The sequence below is a fragment of the Nerophis lumbriciformis genome, linkage group LG20 (assembly GCF_033978685.3).
Source record: "Nerophis lumbriciformis linkage group LG20, RoL_Nlum_v2.1, whole genome shotgun sequence".
Lineage (NCBI taxonomy): Eukaryota > Metazoa > Chordata > Actinopteri > Syngnathiformes > Syngnathidae > Nerophis > Nerophis lumbriciformis.
In genome coordinates this window covers 28,068,877-28,089,516 of record NC_084567.2, presented here as the reverse complement: position 1 = coordinate 28,089,516, position 20,640 = coordinate 28,068,877, and the positions used below count along the sequence as shown (strand labels likewise).

The following is a 20,640-nucleotide window of genomic DNA, read 5'->3' as shown; positions in this document are numbered from 1 at the left end:
CCAGCACCCCCGCGACCCCGAAAGGGACAAGCGGTAGAAAATGGATGAATGGATGGAGATTTAACTTGTTATTTAGTCAGGTTTGGGACAGGTGTGCTGCTGGTGTAGCCACAGTGTGCACGTCTGATGTTGCTCACATGGGCTCCACTGAATGCTCAGGGAGTTTTTGCGTTAGCTCACACACATGAAAAATTAGAGGGAACGTTGGTCTCAGGCTATATCTACACTAAGCCGGATAACCCCTTAAACGAATAATTATTTAGCCTAAGCCCCGTTTCAGCCACACTAAACTATTGTTTAAGGTTCCCCTCCTCGGACAAATTTTTACACAGGTAAGTGTGCTGTATATTTCTTGAATCTCCAGCTCTTAGCTTTGTATGGACTCATTGATCGTTTACAAACTGAGTTCGGAGAGGAAGTGACGCCAGAAAGACCGCGCCCCACACTGGACGTGACGTCAGAAAGAACGCGCCACAGCCAGATTCATAATAAAGCGGTTTCGTAAGTCGGAGCTAACCACTGGAAATATGGAGGCGAGTCATCCAGACATGCCCGTGTTTCTCTTTCCGTCTGTACAGACGCTTGTGGAAATCACACATGAATACCTTAAGAGAAAGCGATTGCAGCTATTTGGGATACAACACTTCTCAGATGACAAGAAAACTTTCGAATGTCGAGGTCAGCTGTGATTCTACTTACCAAAAAACTTTGTCCATTTCGTCGAAGGGGGGTCAACGAGAATGCGGGCTCCCGTGGATGTGATAAAAAAAAAGGTAGCGTGTGCTTTGTATTACCTGGCCGTCGAGGGAAGACTACGGAAAACGGCAAATGCTTTTGGACTGGCAAAGCCTACTGTGTCAGTTATTGTCCGCCATGTATGTCACGGACTCAACGTCTAGGTCAGTGGTTCTTAACCTTGTTGCAGGTACCGAACCCCACCAGTTTCATATGCGCATTCACCGAACCCTTCTTTAGTGAAAAATATATATATATATTTTTTCAAATTCAAAACAAAGTTATATGTTTTTGGTAACAGTTTAGTATGGGGAACATATTCTAAGTAACAAAGACTTAATTTAGAGTTATTTGGTTAGGGTTAGAGGGTTAGGGCCAGGGTTAGAGGGTTAGGCTTATATTAAGGCCATGCCGAATAAGGCATTAATAAGTACTTAATAATGACTAGTTAAGAGCCAATATGTTACTAATTTGCATGTTAATAAGCAACTAATTAATGGTGAATATATTCCCCATACTAAAGTGTTACCATGTTTTTTTACTGGTGCACAAAATGAACCGTGCATGAACATCAACTTGTTCAAACAACAAAACCAACACAGTGCATAAACTCACTACAAATTACACACCTGCAAATCAGCCTGACTTCTGCTGTTGCTGTATCCGTAATACGCAGATACGGAGAAGTTTTTATTTACATGAAGAGTCGGGTGTGTCTTGACCTCCGCCGAACCCCTGAGGCCGACTCACCGAACCCCTAGGTTTCGATCAAACCCAGGTTAAGAACCACTGGTCTAGGTCCAGAGTATACAAAGACACCAAAAACGAATGGACAATGAAGGTGAAGGCTAAAGAGTGAGGAGTGTCCTGACCAGATATATCTAGATCCCAAGAATGATTGTTGTAAAATGTTCTTTGTCACATTGTGTACTTTCACGTATCCAATAAAGATGTGATTCATTTATGATGGCTGAGGTGTGATTCACTCCAATAGGGCCCCACAGCGCACTGGATTCCAGTTAATTGAAATGCCACAACACTGGAAATTGTTCAGATAAGTTAAATTTAAGAACTTGTGTTATGATCCGCTGCCCGGATCATAGTTTGAGTCACGTGTGTTTTCAGCACTTTGAGTTTTGTTTGTTTCAGTTGCCATGACGGCAGATTGCTTACACCTGCCTCTGGTTAGTGTTCGGGATGCGCACCTGTTGCCCGGGCGCTAATCAGAGGGCTATTTAGTCTTTGCCCTGGCCTCTCTCGGCCTGGCTTCCTAGTTTGCTTGATGCAACAGTCGACGACGTTTGTTTCCTGCTCTTTACCTGCTAGTTTTCCCGCTAGGCTATTTTGCTTGCTAGCTCCCACCCTAGCCCCTTTGTTTTTTGTCTTAAGTGCTATGAGCACGTTTGTCTTTGTTCTGTCTGATTTATTTACTGAATAAATCATTTTCCTACCTGCACGCTGTGTCCGAAGCCGTCTACATTCCTGGGAGAACAACACCCGCATCATCATGCGCCCCGGTCGTCACAACTTGCACACAAAGCAACACTGGAGGTGACTATGACGTGCACATTTTCCGCGCAAGCGTATTAGGTCGCGTAGCGCCGGCTGACGGAGGGGAGGAGAGGGTCTTAAATGGGAACATTATCACAATTTCAGAAGGGTTAAAACCATTAAAAATCAGTTCCCAGTGGCTTATTTTATTTTTCGAAGTTTTTTTCAAAATTTTACCCATCACGCAATATCCCTAAAAAAAGCTTCAAAGTGCCTGATTTTAACCATCGTTATATACACCCGTCCATTTTCCTGTGACGTCACATAGTGATGCCAACTCAAACAAACATGGCGCATAGAACAGCAAGCTATAGCGACATTAGCTCGGATTCAGACTCGGATTTCAGCGGCTTAAGCGATTCAACAGATTACGCATGTATTGAAACGGATGGTTGTAGTGTGGAGGCAGGTAGCGAAAACGAAATTGAAGAAGAAACTGAAGCTATTGAGCCATATCGGTTTGAACCGTATGCAAGCGAAACCGACAAACGACACGACAGCCAGCGACACGGGAGAAAGCGAGGACGAATTCGGCGATCGCCTTCTAACCAACGATTGGTATGTGTTTGTTTGGCATTAAAGAAAACTAACAACTATGAACTAGGTTTTCAGCATATGAAATACATTTGGCAACAACATGCACTTTGAGAGTGCAGACAGCCCAATTTTCATCAATTAATATATTCTGTAGACATACCCTCATCCGCGCTCTTTTCCTGAAAGCTGATCTGTCCAGTTTTGGAGTTGATGTCAGCAGGCCAGGGAAGCTAGGGTCGATATTCTTCTCTTGATCATCTTCGGTGGCATAAGGGACGGTGTGAGCCAAGACATCCAGGGGGTTTAGCTCGCTCGTCTGCGGGAACAAACTGCCGCCATTGCTTGCCGTGCTACCGAGGTCTTTTGTCCCTGAATTGCTCACACACTCTGGCAGATTCAATGGGGGTCTGGCGGCAGATTTCTTTGACTTTATCGTTGGAAATGCATCTGCTTTGAGTGTCGCAGGATATCCACACATTCTTGCCATCTCTGTCGTAGCATAGCTTTCGTCTGTAAAGTGTGCGGAACAAACGTCCAATTTCTTGCCACTTTCGCATCTTTGGGCCACTGGTGCAACTTGAATCCGTCCCTGTTCGTGTTGTTACACCCTCCGACAACACACCGACGAGTCATGATGTCTCCAAGGTACGGAAAACAGTCGAAAAAACTGAAAATAACAGAGCTGATTTGACTCGGTGTTTGAGAAAATGGCGGATTGCTTCCCGATGTGACGTCAAGTTGTGACGTCATTGCTCCGAGAGCGAATATTAGAAAGGCGTTTAATTCGCCAAAATTCACCCATTTAGAGTTCGGAAATCCGTTAAAAAAATATATGGTCTTTTTTCTGCAACATCAAGGTATGTATTGACGCAGGCCCGGCCCTAACCAATCTGGCGCCCTAGGCAAGATTTTAGGTGGCGCCCCCCCCCACATCGGCAGTGAAGTGTATATACTCACAAGAAACCGAATAGCTTTGTCTTTGACCTTTTTTTTTTTACTTACAACTATACCTAATATATAAAGGGGTGGAGAAGTGACTATTACCTGCAGGGCAAACATTAGCTAACCAGAAGGCAATAACAGTGTAAACAAAAAACACCTGCTTAAAAGATCTAATACAAATGTCCCTGAGGAATGTAAGGTGGGAGTACTGTAATTACCTAACGTTACATTATTATTTTCCATAACAATTTAGCCCCCTCCACAATATTAACCCGACGTTAAAACAGAACTAGCTATTTATTGATTATTATTAAATAGGCTTTACTTTGCATTTTAATTAACGTGGGATTAATTTTTGTATTTAGAAATAATAGTATCAACTTTTTTTTTTTTTTTTCTCCAACATTTGTGGAACTGGCGTGGCGCCCCCTGATGGACGGCGCCCTTAGCATTTGCCTATACGGCCTATGCCACGGGCCGGCCCTGTATTGACGCTTACATAGGTCTGGTGATAATGTTCCCCTTTAAACGACCATTGTGTGTGTGTGTAGACAAGGATATGGTTAGGTGGGATTTACCCTGGATAACCTTAGTGTAGAAGCGGCCTCAGGCATTTTAGACCACAACAATCACAAAACAGGCCCGCAAAATCCTGGAGGGGCTGAATCGGGTCAAGAGTGGGCAGAAAATGTTGATGTCGGAATGGTTTTAATCGGGTGAAAATGTAATAACAAATGTATTGAATGTGTGGAATAACGTGTGTGGATGCTGTTCAGCAACAGTGAGAGCTGCAGTAAGTCCTTAGATTGTAAAACTAAAAATGCAAATATGAAATGACTGTATTTGTGTATCTTACAGCACATGTCGTGTAAGGACATTGTCTTCTTTGGCCTCATTTTCCTTCTGCTCTCTCATATGTGATGGTTTTGAAAGATGAGGTTGAAGCACTGCACGCCCATCCCCCCCTTCCTTTTCCTTCCACGCCTACTGGAGAGGACCCATGATGCTTCACCACGGGTCCTTCCTCCTCTCTGCCTTTCTACACCTCTACCAATCCCAACTCAGCTTCACCTCAGCCAAACAGAGCGCAGGTGTTGCATCCCAGCACTGTTCTGGAAAACACTATAAGAGCGAGGATGTACAGTACTGGCTGTGCTCGTTATGTAAGTACCGAGTAACAATACATTATTAATAGCATGCAGGATATCTCCAGCGTGCAATATTTTTGCTAGTTTTGGTCTCAGCAAAACACAAACACGTACATAGTTTTGGAGGGTCAAATTGGACAGAATGAACTAACTTACTTACTGTAGATGTGTCAATTTAATGTAAAATTCCATCCATCCATCCATTTTCCCCCACGTATCCCTTTCGGGTCGTAGGGGGTGCTTGAGCCTATCTAATGTAAAATGTTATATATATATATATATATATATATATATATATATATATATATATATATATATATATATATATATGACTACTGAATTAATCATGTATATAAATATATAAAAAATATACTTTTTACATCTATATATATATTTAATATATACAGTACAGGCCAAAAGTTTGGACAGACCTTTTCATTCAATGTGTTTTCTGTCATGTCTGGATCATGTTTTGTTTAAGTTATGTTCTGTTTGGGTTTTGGACTCTTTTTAGTTCCTGCCTTTTCACTTCCTTGTCTTGTTTCCATGGTTACCCATTAGTTTCACCTGTTCCACGTTTGGACTCACACACCTGTCACCAATCATGTCACTGTTATTTAACCCTTGTGTGGTGTTCTGGTCTGTGGGACCCGTTTTCATTTTTTATTAAAATAAAAATGATACAATTAATTAATTTTTCGGACTGAGACTCACTGAATTTGGCTCATTTTCTGTGAAGAACATATATCAGAATACATATTTAATGACCACACACCATACACCCCCCCTACACATTTCTATTACATATAAGATGTCCGGGTCCACTGGACCGGGGCTAATAGAAGTGTGAAAATTGATGTTCTGTGTACCGCACACACACACACACACACACACATACACACACACACACACACACACACACACACACACACACACACACACACACACACAGCAGGTCTAGACAGGAGGAGGACAGAGTGTAGGTACACAGAACATCAGAGGGTCAAATGTGCGAGAAAATGAGAGCAGACAGTGTTGACAAACAATGTTGCAACCTTGTGTGGGAACCGCAGGTGCAGAAACACAAAAGAAGAATCCCTGTGGGATGCAGAAACTGACAGAGAAATTTTCCGTTCAACGTTCATATTGTTGTTACTCAGCCAGCATTTGTGGGTCTGATGGACCAGTTGCATTTTGTGGCTTGTAATGCCTTACAATCAAACACTTTTATGTTAAAATACTGAACAGATGTTTATTGGGATAAGGCAGGGGTCGGCAACCTTTACCAGTCAAAGAGCCACTTTGATCAGTTTCACAAAATATAGAAAACAATGGGAGCCGCAAAAAATTTTTTAAATTTAAAATGAAATAACACTGCATACAAAGTTTTTTTTGTATGTATAAACCAGGGGTCTCAGACACGCTTCCCACACCTTAATATGGAATTTCAATGCTGGTGCGGCACGAGGGTTTTACATGAATGGCGATTGTCAGCGTCATGCGTGCCGAGATGGTACAGCATATAGCACCCACTACAACCAGCGTGCCTGATCAGCCACACGTTGTGTGGGCTTCCGCTTGCTCACGTAAGTGACAGCAAGTCATACTTGGTCATCAACCACACAGGTTACACTGACGGTGGCGGTATAAAAAAAAACTTTAACACTCTTACTAATAATGCGCCACACTGTGAACCCACACCAAACAAGAATGACAAACACATTTCGGGAGAACATCTGCACCGTAACACAACATAAACACAACAGAACACATACCCAGAATCCCATGCAGCCCTAACTCTTCCGGGATACATTATACACACCCGCTACCAAACCCTGCCCACCTCAACCGACGCACAGAGGGGGGGTTGATGTGTGAGGGAGCAGGGTTGGGGTGGGGGCGGGGTTTGGTGGTAGCAGGGGTGTATAATGTAGCCCGGAAGAGTCAGGGCTGCATGGGATTCTGGGTATTTGTCCTGTTGTGTTTATGTTGTGTTACGGTGCAGATGTTCTCCCGAAATGTGTTTGTCATTCTTGTTTGGTGTGGGTTCACAGTGTGGCGCATTATTAGTAAGAGTGTTAAAGTTGTTTTATATGGTCACCGTCAGTGTAACCTGTGTGGCTGTTGACCAAGTATGCATTGCTGTCACGTACGTGTGCAAGCAGAAGATGCATATTGTATAACAAGTGGTTGGACAGGCACACTATTAATACAGATTGTAGAGGGCGTCAAATGTTGTACCATCATGACACGCCCTTATTATAGATGTAAGGGTGGAAATCGGTGAATATTAATCCCGGGAGTTTTCTGCGAGAGTCACTGAATTCCCGGAAGTCTCACGAGAAAATCAGGGGGTTCGGCAAGTAAGCTGCTGAGCCGCATCAGAGTGATCAAAGAGCCGCATGCGGCTCCGGAGCCGCGGGTTGCCGATCCCTGGGATAAGGTAACAGCTGTTCAGTATTTTAACATAAAAGTGTTTGATTGTGAGGCATTAAAAAACACAAAATGCAACGGGTACATCAGACCCACAAACACTGACTAACAACAATATGAACATTACACAAGGGTTAAAGCCTGTCTTTTTCTGTTGGTCGGGCTGGCGACATTCTGTCAAGACTTGGACTTTGGGGTTTCACGCCTTGCCCGCGCCAACTTTCATTTGCATTCCGAGAAAACAAACCCCAAAGTCCAAGTCTTGACAGAATGTCGCCAGCCCGACCAACAGAAAAAGACAGGCTTTAAATAACAGTGACATGATTGGTGACAGGTGTGTGAGTCCAAACGTGGAACAGGTGAAACTAATGGGTAACCATGGAAACAAGACAAGGAAGTGAAAAGGCAGGAACTAAAAAGAGTCCAAAACCCAAACAGAACATAACTTAAACAAAACATGATCCAGACATGACAGTTTTCTATATTTTCATGACTATTTACATTGTAGATTGTCACTGAAGGGGCAGCACGGTACAACAGGGGTTAGTGCATGTGCCTCACAATACGAAGGTCCTGAGTAGTCCTGGATTTTGATCCTGCGTTCGGGATCTTTCTGTGTGGAGTTTGCATTTTCTCCCCGTGACTGCGTGAGTTCCCTCCGGGTACTCCGGCTTCCTCCCACCTCCAAAGACATGCACCTGGGGATAGGTTGATTGGCAACACTAAATTGGCCCTCGTGTGTGAATGTGAGTGTGAATGTTGTCTGTCTATCTGTGTTGGCCCTGCGATGAGGTAGGGACTTGTCCAGGGTGTGCCCCGCCTTCCGCCTGAATGCAGCTGAGATAGGCTCCAGCACCCCCCGCGACCCAAAAAGGGACAAGCGGTAGAAAATGGATGGATGGATTATTTAGGTGTGATGTACTTAATTTGATGTCTTCTTTCATTTTTGTCCAACTAAATTTTTGGAAATTTTTTACACTTCCATGACACTTAAAAACATTCAAATATGACTTTAAACATTACTGCTACTGTTAAGAGACTTCAGTTTAGTGATAATCAAGGATTAACAATACATATACATAATACATATTATTTCAAATTAAATCGAAATCGGGGCCTTACGCGTTGTCGGTCAATACTACGAAATAACGAAGAGAGCGCTATCGACAAACTTGTCTCCAGCAAGGGATACATTCTCAATTCAATTAGGAATTTTGCAGAAGCCTGAAGTGCACACCTGTTGGCAGTCATTCCTTGAAATGACCTACAGTCATTATTGTAAATGACATTTTGCTCATAATGCTTCGCAAGACATGCTAGCATCGGGTGTTCGTCCTCCGTATATTCAGCTTCAAAAAGATAAGGTTGTGAGTCCTCACTTGTCTAAAAGATTAGCAAACGCAAGTTTGTTGCTTGACGTAGGAACACTCGCCTTTGTTGCCGAAACAATGTTGGAAATCTGAGAACACTTGTGTAGGTTGTTCAGTATTAATGAAAGAAATTCCTAAAATGCAGTAGAAATGGGTCAAAGCTAAACACAATAAAAACACTAAAAATAGGGATGTCCGATAATGGCTTTTTGCCGATATCCGATATTCCGATATTGTTCAACTCTTTAATTACCGATGCCGATATCAACCGATACCGATATATACAGTTGTGGAATTAACACATTATTATGCCTAATTTGGACAACCAGGTATGGTGAAGATAAGGTCATTTAAAAAAAATAATAATAAAATAAAATAAAATAAATAAATGAAAAACATTTTCTTGAATAAAAAAGAAAGTAAAACAATATAAAAACAGTTACATAGAAACTAGTAAAATTAACTGTTAAAGGTTAGTACTATTAGTGGACCAGCAGCACGCACAATCATGTGTGCTTACGGACTGTATCCCTTGCAGACTGTATTGATATATATTGATATATAATGTAGGAACCAGAATATTAATAACAGAAAGAAACAACCCTTTTGTGTGAATGAGTGTAAATGGGGAAGGGAGTTTTTTTGGGTTGACGCACTAATTGTAAGTGTATCTTGTGTTTTTATGTTGATTTAATAAATAAAATAAAAAATAAACGATACCGATAATTAAAAAAACGATACCGATAATTTCCGATATTACATTTTAACGCATTTATCGACATCTCTAACTAAAAATGGTGCCAAGAAGGACTATCCTAAATACTTCTCAAATGGAAATGTAAAAAATGACAATGTGAACAAAGTAGTTTAAAGCTTCAATAAGTACTTTGTGAACATTGGACCAAATCTGGAGGAAAAGATTCCAGATCTTAACTTGAATGACACCAGAGATAGAAACAACAACTCTACGTTCCTTGAAAGAGTGACAAAAGAGGAAATAATCAATATTGTGAAAAAAGGTAAATCCAAGACCTCAACTGATTGTAACAGATTTGATAAGGAAACGATGAAGAAGGTTATTGAAGAGATTTCAGAACCTTTAACATATTTCAGCAACCTATCATTTCAAACAGGCAAATTCCAAACAAAATGAAAAAAGCAAAAGTCGTACCAATTTATTAGACTGGTGACAAACACCGGTTTATAGACTACAGAACTGTTTCTCTACTTCCACAATTCTCAAAAATTATTGAAAAACTGTTTAACAACAGATTAGACAAATTCATAAATAAAAATTAAACACTCACAGACAACCAATGCGGATACAGAGCCAACATCTCAAGATCAATGGCATTAATCCAAATACCGGAGGAGATAACCAATGTAATGGATAGCAAAAAATGTGCTGCTGCAGTGTTTATGGATTTAATAATTTAACAATTAATCACAGCATCTTAATAAACACATTAGAAAGGTATGGAATCAGAGGGTTGGTCTTGAACTGGGTTAGAAACTACTTAACCAACAGGAAGTAGTACGTGAAGATAGACAAACACAAAACAATTCCCTGGGGAAAGGGAAGTCTGGGCTTCTCTGCTTAGGCTGCTGCCCCTGAGACCCAACCTCAGATAAGTGGAAGAAGATGGATGGATGGATCTTTTTAAGTCAATTTTTGGTCCAATTGTAACTTAAGGACGACGTTATGCCCTCAACTCTTTCTACTCTGTAAACTATGTAGAATAGCGCATTATATAGCAATACTTTAACTTATCGTGACTCAGGTGTTGTTATAAGTATCGTAAAGTCTTTGCCAATACCCAGCTCTAGTCCGTTTATGTCAACAACCCATCTATTCCGATCAACTTATAAGGCTGTGTAACAAGTTTTTCTTATTACTAAAAAGTGCCCGATTCAGTTGACACTAGAGATGTCCGATAATGGCTTTTTTGCCGATATCCGATATTGTCCAACTCTTAATTACCGATTCCGATATCAACCGATACCGATATATACAGTTGTGGAATTAACACATTATTATGCCTAATTTTGTTGTGATGCCCCGCTGGATGCATTAAACAATGTAACTTTACCATGAATTGATTAACGTGGACCCCAACTTAAACAAGTTGAAAAACTTATTTGGGTGTTACCATTTAGTGGTCAATTGTACGGAATATGTACCGTACTGTGCAATCTACTAATACAAGTTTCAATCAATCAATCAAAAACAAGGTTTTCCAAAATAAGAGAACAACTTCAACTCCAGTTATGGAAAAAAGTGCCACAAAGTGTATTGTTTTTTTTAACATGCCTCAAAACAGCAGCTTGGAATTTGGGACATGCTCTCCCTGAGATAATCCTAATACCCACTACAACTATGGGAAATACTATACTTTGACTTTCACAAAGTGCATTCTTTTTTGTAATCATGCCTCAAAACAACAGCTACAAAAACAATGAAAGCACACAGCTTCGGTCCAGAGTATGCTAGAGCATACTTGCCAACCTTGAGACCTCCGAATTCGGGAGATGGGGGTCGGGGGGTTGAGGTGGTAGCGGGGTTTTCGGCGGGGTTGAGGTGGGCGGGGTTGGAGAGGAATGCAGGGTTTGGTGGTAGCAGGGGTGTATATTGTAGCGTCCCGGAAGACTTAGCGCTGCAAGGGGTTCTGGGTATTTGTTCTGTTGTGTTTATGTTGTGTTACGGTGCGGATGTTCTCCCGAAATGTGTTTGTCATTCTTGTTTGGTGTGGGTTCACAGTGTGGCGCATATTTGTAACAGTGTTAAAGTTGTTTATACGGCCATCCTCAGTGTGACCCGTATGGCTGTTGACCAAGTATGCATGGCATTCCCTTTTGTGTGTGTAGAAGCCGCATATATTATGTGACTGGGCCGGCACGCTGTTTGTATGGAGGAAAAGCGGACGTGACGACAGGTTGTAGAGGACTCTAAAGGCAGTGCCTTTAAAGCACGTCCCCAATAATGTAGTCTGGGTGGAAATCGGGAGAATGGTTGCCCCGCGAGATTTTCAGGGCCACTGAAATTCAGGAGTCTCCCGGGAAAATCGGGAGGTTGAAACCGATACCTATAATTTCCGATATTACATTTTAAAGCCTTTATCGGCCTGCCGATATTATCGGACATCTCTAGTTGACACCCACATACACAGTAAACCGCTGTTGTCAAAACAACATTTGAGTTAATTCTATGCAAAATCAGTCTGTTTATGTGGACAACCCGCCAATAGAGCCTCACGATGCAATAGAATATGTGATACTGTATGCAACATTTGGTTCACAATAACGATAATATCTCCATATGTCGATGCGCCAAAAAAAATTAAAAAAAACATATATTTTAAAGCATACATTTAGCGTATTTGCAACTCATTTTGTATATTGTATTGCCTTTGTTTATTACTGTGGCTCATGCGAGGAGAAAAATTAATGTTTCTTATAGGGTGCTGTAATGTGCTTGTTTGACTTGTTGCATGTGTGATCCAAGATGGCTGATTGCACAGCTTTAGTTATATAACAATATACAGTGTAGTATATCCCAATATATATATTCCCTCGCCAATTTACGGTTCACTTCCTGCAGTCTCAGTGCATTGCAGATTTTTTAAGTACCATTGAGTACATTGATATTTGAGTACACATTGAAGCTTTCATGTTAAAATAGAAGTGTTTACAAAAAAAACATACAAGGCCTCTTTTGTCAACATAAAATTAGAGTAATTTCTAAAAAAAATCGGTCCGTTTATTTGTTAATTTCATCGTTATCACCGCAACAGCAACATAACTACTGTGAAGTATGCTCACAGTGACTTCCTGTTTGGTGCAAAGTGAGCTTCAAAACAAAAGCATAGCAGCATTACCCTGAATTCTACCACAGCAACAAAGACAACTTATTCGTAGATTGTTGCCCATTTGAAGAAAGATTTGTGCGCATAACAAAGCTTTACTGATATTCAGAGGTGGGTAGAGTAGCCAGAAATTGTACTCAAGTAAGAGTACTGTTACTTTAGAGATTTATTACTCAAGTAAAAGTAAGGAGTAGTCACCCAAATATTTACTTCAGTAAAAGCAAAAAGTATGTTGTGAAAAAACTACTCAAGTACTGAGTAACTGATGAGTAACATACACACTCATATCATATCATATATATATATATATATATATATATATATATATATATATATATATATATATATATATATATATATATATATATATATATATATATATATACATACATACATACATATATATATATATATATATATATATATATACATACATACATACATACATATACATTGATATATACAGTATATAATTTATATGTATTTATTTTTCTGTTTTTGTTTACATGTTAAAGGTGTTTTAATGAATATACATGCATGTTTAACATATAGATTCCTTTCTTTCATGAAAACAAGAATATAAGTTGGTGTATTACCTGATTCTGATGACTTGCGTTGATTGTAATCAGACAGTTGTGATAACGTCCACGTTTTCAAATGGAGGAGAAGAAAAGTTCCTCCTTTCTGTCTAATACCACATGAAAGTGGTGGGTTTTTGGCATCTTATTTGTCCAGCTTCCATATTCGTTTTTATACACTTTACAAGAAATGTATTGGCGTCAAACTCCGTAGCTTGCTAGCTTGTTTGCGCTGGCTTTCGGAGACTCTTGTTTTGAAAGCGCAGGCGCGATGGAGCGGCACTTTTATTGTGAAGACAAGAACGTCCTCGTGCGGTTGAAATAAAAAAGTATCTTTTTTCCTTCACACTTTTGATTGATTGATTGGAACTTGTATTATTAGATTGCACAGTACAGTACACATTCCGTACAATTGACCACTAAATGGTAACACCCGAATACGTTTTTCAACTTGTTTAAGTCAGGTCATGTGACCACCTGGCTCTGTTTGATTGGTCCAACGTCACCAGTGACTGCATCTGATTGGTGGAACGAAGTGAAACGTCACCAGTAAGGCAGGCACTTTGAAGGTCTGTCTGACAGACCAAAACAAACAAAGCGTGCATTAACAGATCGATAAAAATTAGTAGCGAGTAGCGAGCTGAATGTAGATAAAAGTAGCGGAGTAAAAGTAGCGTTCCTTCTCTATAAATATACTTAAGTAAAGTAAAAGTATGTTGCAATAAAACTACTCTTAGAAGTACAATTTATCCCAAAAGTTACTCAAGTAGATGTAACGGAGTAAATGTAGCGCGTTACTACCCACCTCTGCTGATATTGTAGTCAAAACAGACAACAAAATTAAACCAGTATTTGTTACATAAAAATGGACGACATTAATTTTTTGAGACCAAGTTAACCACTGATGTGATGATAATACATAATAATAATTCAAGGATACCCTTTCAAATACAATAAACTTGTATTTTTCATATATTTTAACATTGTAATTACAGATGTCCGATAAAGACTTTTTGCCAATATCCGATATTGTTCAACTCTTAATTACCGATTCTGATATCAACCGATACCGATATATAGTCGTGGAATTAACACATTATTATGCCTAATTTTGTTGTGATGCCCCGCTGGATGCATTAAACAATGTAACAAGGTTTTCCAAAATAAATAAACTCAAGTTATGGAAAAAAATGCCTACATGGCACTGCCATATTTATTATTGAAGTCACAAAGTGCATTATTTTTTTTAACATGCCTAAAAACAGCAGCTTGAAATTTGGGACATGCTCTCCCTGAGAGAGCATGAGGAGGTTGAGGTGGGCAGGGTTGGGGAGATGGGGGGTTGTATATTGTAGCGTCCCGGAAGAGTTAGTGCTGCAAGGGGTTCTGGGTATTTGTTCTGTTGTGTTTATGTTGTGTTACGGTGCGGATGTTTGTAACAGTGTTAAAGTTGTTTATACTGCCACCCTCAGTGTGACCTGTATGGCTGTTGACCAAATATGCCTGGCATTCACTTGTGTGTGTGAAAAGCCGTATATATTATGTGATTGGGCCGGCACGCAAAGGCAGTGCCTTTAAGGTTTATTGGCACTCTGTACTTCTCCCTACGTCCGTGTACACAGCGACGTTTTAAAAAGTCATAAATTTTACTTTTTGAAACCGATACCGATAATTTCCGAGATTACATTTTAAAGCATTTATCGGCCGATAATATAGGCAGTCTGATATTATCGGACATCTCTAATTGTAATTGGAATGTAAACGTTCAAATCTCCAGGCTAAATAAAACAAACAAATAATAACAATAAAATTTACATTTTGCAATAAAACAGATTCTGTCTCTGTTAATAAGTGGGTGGGCAACCCTCAAATATACACAACCAAAACGTAAATAATATGGCTAAATATAGTATTGACAAACAAAGTGACACTTCAATATTGAACATGTAGGCAGAGGTAGAGTTGTTTGTAAAGTGCATAGTAACTCTATAAACACTACAGTATACGCAGATTTATTACCAGGCCGTATGCAAAAAACTTAAGTCTGGCAGATTCCAAGTGAGGAACATGACAAATGTCCGACAAACTTTTGCATCTTTTTTGGAAATGCTGTTTTTTTCAACAGTATTAAATGGCAGCCTGTTTTTGGCGATGTAGTGAGCCAGACTTCCTGTATGAGCACGCTATTTTGCGTAGTTTCCTGTCTTTACCTGTCTTTTAAAGGCCTACTGAAACCCACTACTACCGACCACACAGTCTGATAGTTTATATATCAATGATGAAATCTTAACATTGCAACACATGCCAATACTAAAGTGCAATTTTAAATTTCGCGCGAAATATCCTGCTGAAAACGTCTCGGTATGATGACGCCTGCGCGTGACGTCACGGATTGTGGAGGACATTTTGAGACACCATGGTGGCCAGCTATTAAGTCGTCTGTTTTCATCGTAAAATTCCACAGTATTCTGGACATCTGTGTTGGTGAATCTTTTGCAATTTGTTCAATGAACAATGGAGACAGCAAAGAAAAAAGCTGTAGGTGGGAAGCGGTGTATTGCGGCCGACTGCAGCAACACAAACACAGCCGGTGTTTCATTGTTTACATTCCCGGAAGATGACAGTCAAGCTTTACCATTGGCCTGTGGAGAACTGGGACAACAGAGACTCTTACCAGGAGGACTTTGAGTTGGATACGCAGACACGGTACCGTGAGTACGCATGCAGCTGCGGCTTCCAAACATTTGATCGCTTGCCCGTACGTGCGTGCCGCTACGTGCATGTAACTTTGGGGACTTTGAGGAAATATATGTGCTGTATGAACTTTGGGGAGGTGAACGGTACTTTGGGCTGTGGGATTGAGTGTGTTGTGCAGGTGTTTGAGTTGTATTGGCGGGTTATATGGACGGGAGGGGGGAGGTGTTTGTTATGCGGGATTAATTTGTGGCATATTAAATACAAGCCTGGTTGTGTTGTGGCTAATAGAGTATATATATGTCTTGTGTTTATTTACTGTTTTAGTCATTCCCAGCTGAATATCAGGTCCCACCCGCCTCTCACAGCATCTTCCCTATCTGAATCGCTCCCACTGCCCTCTAGTCCTTCACTCTCACTTTCCTCATCCACGAATCTTTCATCCTCGCTCAAATTAATGGGGAAATCGTCGCTTTCTCGGTCCGAATCGCTCTCGCTGCTGGTGGCCATGATTGTAAACAATGTGCAGATGTGAGGAGCTCCACAACCTGTGACGTCACGCTACTCGTCTGCTACTTCCGGTACAGGCAAGGCTTTTTTATCAGCGACCAAAAGTTGCGAACTTTATCGTCGATGTTCTCTACTAAATCTTTTCAGCAAAAATATGTCAATATCGCGAAATGATCAAGTATGACACATAGAATGGACCTGCTATCCCCGTTTAAATAAGAAAATCGCATTTCAGTAGGCCTTGAAAATCACATTATAATCTTAATTGTTTGGCAAGAGAAGGAAATGAACAACTGCATTTAAGTCCCATTTTAAAACTCATTTGTATACTCTAGCCTTTAAATAGACCACCCTTTTAGACCAGTTGATCTGCCGTCTCTTTTCTGGTGTGCACAAGCTAGCAAGCTACGGAGTTTGCCGACAATGTATTTCTTGTAAAGTGTATACAAAGGAGTACGGAAGCTGGACAAATAAGATGCCAAAAACCAACCACTTTCATGTGGTATTGGACAGAAAGGAGGACTTTTTTTCTCCTCCATTCGAAAATGCGGGCGTTATCAGCACCACTGTCTGATTCCAATCAATACAAGTCATCAGAATCAGGTAATACACCAACTTATATTCTTGTCTTCATGAAAGAAAGGAATCTATATGTGTTAAACATGCTTGTATTATCTTTAAACACCTTTAACTTATTAACAATATTAACTATATGTGTTAAACATGCTTGTATAATCTTTAAACACCTTTAACTTATTAACAATATTAACTATATGTGTTAAACATGCTTGTATTATCTTTAAACACCTTTAACTTGTTAACAATATTAACTATATGTGTTAAACATGCTTGTATTATCATTAAACACCTTTAACTTGTTAACAATATTAACTATATGTGTTAAACATGCTTGTATTATCTTTAAACACCTTTAACTTGTTAACAATATTAACTATATGTGTTAAACATGCTTGTATTATCTTTAAACACCTTTAACTTGTTAACAATATTAACTATATGTATTAAACATTATTGTATTATCATTAAACACTTTTAATTTATTGGCGCAGTGGAAGAGTGGCCGTGCGCAACCCGAGGGTCCCTGGTTCAATCCCCACCTAGTACCAACCTCGTCATGTCCGTTGTGTCCTGAGCAAGACACTTCACCCTTGCTCCTGATGGGTGCTGGTTAGCGCCTTGCATGGCAGCTCCCTCCATCAGTGTGTGAATGTGTGTGTGAATGGGTAAATGTGGAAGTAGTGTCAAAGCGCTTTGAGTACCTTGAAGGTAGAAAAGCGCTATACAAGTACAACCCATTTATCATTTATTTAATATTAACTGTGTTAAACATGCTTGTATTATCATTAAACACCTTTAACTTGTTAACAATATTAACTATATGTGTTAAACATGCTTGCATTATCTTTAAACACCTTTAACTTGTTAACAATATTAACTATATGTATTAAACATACTTGTATTATCATTAAACGCCTTTAATTTTTTTAACAATATTAACTATATGTGTTAAACATGCTTGCATTATCATTAAACACCTTTAACTTGTTAACAAAAACATATATTTCATAAATAAGTAAATATAAATTATATATATGAATGAGGTAGATCCCCACGACTTGATCAATTGAAAAGTAGCTCGCCTGCAGAAAAAGTGTGAGCACCCCTGAAATAGACGTACCGTTACACCCCTATTATTTTGATTATTGTTTCTCAGCTGTTTGTAAATGTTGCAGTTTATAAATAAAGGTTAAAAAAAATTAAATTAAATTAAATTAAAAAAAGGTAGCCTCAGCGCATGCGCATAGTATAGATCCAACGAATCGATGACTAAATTAATCGCCAACTATTTTTATAGTCGATTTTAATCGATTAGTTGTTGCAGCCCTAGTGTATATGTGTAAATAAATTAACACTAAAATTCAAGTATTTATTTTATTTATATGTATATTTATATATATTATAAAATACATATTTATATATAGCTAGAATTCACTGAAAGTCAAGTATTTATTTTATTTATATACATATATATATAAGAAATACTTGAATTTAAGTTAATTCTAGCTATAAATATACTCCTCCCCGTTAATCCCGCCCCCTGGCCCCGCCCACCTCCCCCCTCCCCTCCAAATCTCCCGAATTTGGAGGTCTCAAGGTTGGCAAGTATGCTCATTGTAGCCCATTGGGTTGAGTTTTTCCTTGCCCTGAGCCGAGGGTGTCGTCGTGGCTTGTGCAGCCCTTTGAGACACTCCTGATTTAGGGCTATATAAATCAACTTTGATTGATTAATGATTGATTTATGAAAAGCGCTTTATAAATAAAGTTAATGATTGATTGATTGAATAAATCTGCACCTTCATAGCCGGTGCATGGACACCGTCACTGATGGAATCAAACCCTTAAACGTCACTGTGCTGATGGTGCAGTAAACATAGATGACGTACACGCACAGAAGGTGTGGATGCTGTTGTGGATGTTTCGCACTGCGGCCTTTAAAGCCAATTTAATGCTCCTGATACGATCCGCCATTAACGTGCTGCACAAGAGAGGCTAACGTGCGTTTTACGCATCCACCAGAGGGGTGAGGCTCTGCAGAAAACTGCAAAATCTAAGCATCCAGCAGTAACCTCCAATTACGTCATCATCATCATCATCAATAGCAATGGAATATATTTAAAAAAAAATAATTAGCTAATCAACCAATTTGCTCAGTATTTAAGGTGAGGCCATTCCACTATGTTCTTATATTCTTATAAACTGCTGATTAAAGCAGATTGACGCTAAAATGGCGTGGAGGGATGTTTATATTTCTGACCCTATAAATTTACATTTGCGCATTGGCGCCGCAGGAGCCTCTGCGGGTTCCCTCCATCACTTCCACTATCACATGAACCACTATAACACGCCACACGCGTATTCGCACTCCGACCATTAAAGCTAATTACAAGTGAGGAAAATAAAAGGTTCTTACTTTCGCCGACCACCGCCTTTAATCCGATAGGTGCCATGATGGTGGGGAGTGTATGCTGGACTGCTTTCTTCCTGCTCCTGTTCGCCTCTCAGCACCGCGGAGGAGTCTTGGGAAGGCGCTGTCCACATGTATCCTTCCGCGTCGTGCGCACAGCCATTGGTGTGTCATAGGCGCCGATCTACATTTCTGCCAGTGGGTGCAAAAAGAAAAAATACGTTCAGCGAAGTTAATATCCCATATGATTTGTGGCTTTATTATTTTCTAAAACGGACCAAACTCGCCACAAAATTAATTACAACAAGATTGATTTTTCAAAAATTATTTTAAAAGATTGAAAGTTGCCATCAATCCCACGTGGGTGCTCGGTATTTTCCGTGGGTGCTCGGCTGAAGCACCCACGGGATCGGCGTTTTTTTTTAGCCACGCTTAACTTTCTTGGAATAGTCCATAAATGTAATATCCATACATCCAGCTTCTTCCGCTTATCCGAGGTCGGGTCGCGGGGGCAGCAGCCTAAGCAGGGTAAACCAGACTTCCCTCTCCCCAGCCACTTCGCCCAGCTCCTCCCGGGGGATCCCGAGGCGTTCCCAGGCCAGCCGGGAGAGATAAATGTAATATAATAACGATATTTATATAATATGACATGTGCTGAGGTTCACTGTGTTTTACATGATGGCACATATAGACTGGGAAGTAGGAGTGGTCCCTGGCTAAAATAGGGCCCTGAGCAGATTTTTTTTTTTGAGTCATTAAAAACAAATTCCACACTTTTTTATTAATATGAAACAATTTTAATACGTTTTTAATCAAACTTGAATGCTTATATTGTATTTGCTTTATTTCGTGCATATTTGCAGAAGAGGGATTCTAAACAGTGATAGAGGAAAAATAATGTATACATTATTCTTATTATATACATTATTATTCTAAAAATCTCTATATTGTACCATTATTTTTAAATTTGAAATTTAAATTTGAAATTTAAAAATTCTTAGTTTTATCTTTATTACTTGTGTAATTTATTTTTTATCCCATATTTGTTCCCACTACCACACCTTAAATTGGAGTCCTTAATCTCGTTATATGCAAATATAATGACAATGACGTCCATTCTATTCTACTATATTCTATTCTGTTCTATTATTTACAATGTAAACGTGTCAACACAGTTGTACCCAATTTTAATATTTTCATATTTAGTCAAATCCTTTTTATACTTTTATTTTGATGTCAAATATCACTTTTAATGTTATACGATACATTAAAGTGTGTTTTTTCACTGTTATT

The 20,640-nt window shown here is 39.6% G+C and overlaps 1 protein-coding gene across 2 annotated transcripts in view; it reads right to left on the bottom strand.

Moving 5' to 3' along the window:
- stxbp1a (syntaxin binding protein 1a) overlaps positions 1-19,485 on the bottom strand; it is a 99,916-nt gene extending 80,431 nt beyond the window's left edge. For both annotated transcript variants that reach the window (XM_061980749.2, XM_061980750.2), the window contains exon 1: positions 19,354-19,485. In XM_061980749.2, the coding sequence (XP_061836733.1) occupies positions 19,354-19,390 (37 nt within the window). In that variant the 5' untranslated portion in view covers positions 19,391-19,485. The remainder of the gene's footprint in view (positions 1-19,353) is intronic.
- Positions 19,486-20,640: the final 1,155 nt, after the last annotated feature.